The sequence below is a fragment of the Hyperolius riggenbachi genome, chromosome 3 (assembly GCF_040937935.1).
Source record: "Hyperolius riggenbachi isolate aHypRig1 chromosome 3, aHypRig1.pri, whole genome shotgun sequence".
In the NCBI taxonomy this organism is placed as follows: Eukaryota; Metazoa; Chordata; class Amphibia; order Anura; family Hyperoliidae; genus Hyperolius; species Hyperolius riggenbachi.
The window spans coordinates 205,032,099-205,035,900 of NC_090648.1; the positions used below are offsets into that span (position 1 = coordinate 205,032,099).

Genomic DNA, 3,802 nt, shown 5'->3' on the forward strand with positions numbered 1-3,802 from the left:
AAGTATAACCATAGAAAATAGAAATATCTTAATACAGTAGAATATCTCAAGCAACTTCCGAACTATGAGGTATGATTAGAGTGTAACAGGAATATGTACGGAAGTGTTAGAAACAGGCTGTACAGGTTTTTTTTTTATTTGACAGAAGATAACAATGCAGTCTGCTAGTTCATTGGTCACATGGTCAATGAAGCAATCACATAATCAAACATATTTCATAAACCTCTTGTTAAGACTGTCAGTCTGCTAGTTTCAAGTGCAGAATGGGATGCCGTTACATAGTGTTTTGCGTCTAAGGAAATTTTTGCCTTTAGAGACGTTCAAAAACACAGACCATGTTTGGATTTCCTAAGAAGCTGTGGCGCATAAATACAGGACTGTATCTGATTTGTGGGAGCATTTTATTTTTATTCACTATTGTCTTAAAGTTCACCTCCCTGGATTGTTACCTAAATGATGCCAGACAAATTATTGACCTTAATACTGCAGCCTGCAGGGATCATTACTACAAGGCTTTCAACTTATCAGCCAGTGGGAAAAAGAACTGTACTAAAATTATCGAAGGTGACTGGGATGAGGTAAGACAGACTTTGATTGAAAATTTAGAAGTCAAGAAAAGGAAAGTTATTGCCAGTGACAAGGACTATATAGAACTAGCCAAAGATTGTGCAACATTTAAAACAGTACGGAAATATATTACGTTTCGTCTCAGCACTGAAGAAGCAAATTACCCGATTGCGTACTCCATGGTGGTCCATGGTGATATTGAGGCTTTTGAAAGGCTTTTAAGATCAATTTACACTCCTCAGAATATATACTGTGTCCATGTGGATGCTAAGTCTCCAGATACTTTTCATCAAGCTTTACGGGCCATAGTCTCCTGTTTTGACAATGTGTTTGTTGCATCTAAACTGGAATCGGTGGTATATGCATCTTGGTCACGTGTCCAGGCCGATCTAAATTGCATGGAAGACTTGCTAAACAGTACTGTACAGTGGAAGTACCTTATCAATACTTGTGGCTCAGATTTCCCATTGAAGACTAATGCTGAAATAGTCAAAACCCTAAAATCATTAAATGGGAAAAACAACATGGAGTCTGAAGAACCACCTGTCGGAAAAAAATGGCGATGGGAAAGCCGCTTTGAAGTTAAAGAGAACATTGTAAACACTAATATTAAAAAAAGCTCTCCTCCCCTGAATATTAACATTTTCAGTGGCAATGCATACATAGTGGTCACTAGAGACTTTGTAAGAGCTGTGTTTGAAACATCCTTTGCAAAAGACTTTATTGAATGGGCAAAAGACACATACAGTCCAGATGAGTTTCTCTGGGCTTCGCTGCACAGAGTTCCGTGGATGCCTGGATCATTTCCACGGCACAGCAAATTCGATACGTCAGACATGAATGCGGTGGCAAGGCTGGTGAAATGGGGATCCCTGGAAGGAGACATTCAAAGTGGAGCCCCATATTCTTCATGCACTGGGATACACAGGAGAGAAGTGTGTGTATACGGAACTGGGGATCTGCACTGGTTGCTTCAGCAACATCACCTTTTCGCCAATAAGTTTGATCCAAAAGTAGATGATCATGCTCTCCAGTGTCTGGAGGAGCAACTGAGATTCAAGTCCTTCTATGGGAATATTATGTGACAGAAAATGTACCGACTGTTGTAAGGTCAATTTGTAATAGAACTAAAAAATGCATGATGTGATTATTTTTTAGAAAATTTAAAAAAAAATGGAACAGCAAAAATGTCTGTCAGTTGCTGCTAAAGAGACACTGTCACTTTTTAACACGTGATGTGCTAATGCCAATTTCATTCTTCAGATAATTATAACCTGATGAGGCTGGCCTCCTCCTCTTTCTCCAGCATCAGCGTCATGGTTCTTAACATACAGAACAGGTTTATTTCATTGTGGATACTGATGTGAATGCTGCTAGTTTTGTGCATGTGAGTGGACACCAATGTGTGAGATGTGGTCACTTGCTGATAAATTGTGTCAAACGGTGACACTCAAAACCAGATTTCTTCAATTCATTCCTTTGTTGATATTCATATTTGCCTTGTGCTGACAATTGGTAAGATTGAGTTTGTATTATCTTATGTCATTTTACATAATGGTGAGAATTGCTAAAAGTTTTGCATGAAATACCAGTCATATGACTACAGTGCTGTGCAAACAGTTTTGAAATACGTCTAATAAATCATTACAAGACAGTTTTTTGTTTTTCTTTTTAAAGAATCTAGTCCAGGATTGCCTTATCACACAGATTCTTTGCTGTCTTCCAACAAGAGTAAAGCAAAGCCACAGTCTAGAAGGGAAGAGCAACACTGATAACCAGGGGCGTAGCAATAGGGGGTGCAGAGGTAGCAACCGCATTGGGGCCCTTGGGCCCTGAAAGGCCCTCCCTCAACTACAGTATTAGCTCTCTATTGGCACAGTGCTTATATTATTCACTTCTATAGATACTTTGAATAGTGGTAATCATTAACAAACTGTTCCCCCTACCCTTCTTGCACCTCTGACACTGTAGTTGACATTGACAAGATTTGGTGCGCAGTAGCAATTGTTATGTATAGAGTGCTTGGGGGGCCCTATTGTAAAACTTGCATCAGGGCCCACAGCTCCTTAGCTACGCCATTGCTGATAACTATGGATGGTAGGTCAGTGTGGTATTATTTTAGCGAGGCAAACTTCAACTCGAGAATGCCTTGCATGACCTCTGGTCGGAAGTCAGCTGGCCAATATGGATAGAGTTCCCCGCTGTGTCCGCCGTGAGCAACATCCCTATTGGCTTGCTGACTTCAGTCCAGCGTTCATGCTAGGTATTAGGGGACTGAAGTTTGCCATTGGCAAACCAAGTCACAGTAAACTACCATCCCTACTGTTATCCAATTGGCACACTGGAGCATTGTTCAGTGCTATGACTCAGTGGGTTTAATGGTGGCACTGGAAATCAGAAATGTGAAACATCCTTATACTGCTCGTCAAACACTGTCTATAAGCAGTCTGGTGGATTGGACTTTGATATTATGTGTTGCTTATATAAAGGACAGAGAAAGGAGAAGGTGGATACAGAGCTGCTCATGCAACTAGTTGTGTGTTGCTGAGTTCTATTAAAGAAAATGGTGACAGAATTAAAAACAGACTCACAGCCACTGTGATTAGTTATCTTTCAAGTTACATGAAATTGCATAAACTTATCTGTACTTTCTGTCCTGTTTCCCAGCAGGCACCTTAATATTGTGTTCTCAAGTTAGTCAACTAGAAAGTATACATCATCATATATTTAAAAGATTCCTAGGCGTGACCGCGTGAGAGACATATGGAGGTTGCCATATTTATTTCCTTTTAAACAATGCCAGTCATGTTGGTCTTCTGGCAATAGTAATGTCTGAATCACAACCCTGAAACAAGCTCGTGACTAATCCAGTAAGACCTGAATCAGAGCACCTGATCTGCATGCTTGTTCAGGGTCTATGACTAAAAGTATTAGGGGCAGTTAATCAGCAGGACCAGGGCAGCCATCGGGGGGGGGGGGGGGACAACTGACACTGCAGTGAGGGGCCCAGGGCTTCTCGGGGCCCTGGGCCCCCCAAAGCGCTGGAAGGGCAGCATGAGGTGGCTGCGGGCCTGTGGCTCACTAACCAGCACACCACGTTCCAGCACTGAGTGAAGAGTGACATCAGCGCTTGAATGTGGGGAGCAAATGAGTGAGCCCGCTACAGCGGACTTTCTATACTGCCGCACCACCTATATCTGGCTACAGGCTACCTATACTGGGCCACCACCTGTAC

At 41.8% G+C, this 3,802-nt stretch overlaps 1 protein-coding gene across 1 annotated transcript; it reads left to right on the forward strand.

Annotated features, from left to right (window-relative positions):
• The first annotated feature begins 251 nt into the window (after nt 1-251).
• Nucleotides 252-3,540, forward strand: LOC137563304 (beta-1,3-galactosyl-O-glycosyl-glycoprotein beta-1,6-N-acetylglucosaminyltransferase 3-like). Its single transcript, XM_068275593.1, has one exon. It carries the CDS (start codon nt 336-338, stop codon nt 1,650-1,652), a length of 1,317 nt encoding a protein of 438 aa, XP_068131694.1. The 5' UTR covers nt 252-335; the 3' UTR covers nt 1,653-3,540.
• Nucleotides 3,541-3,802: the final 262 nt, after the last annotated feature.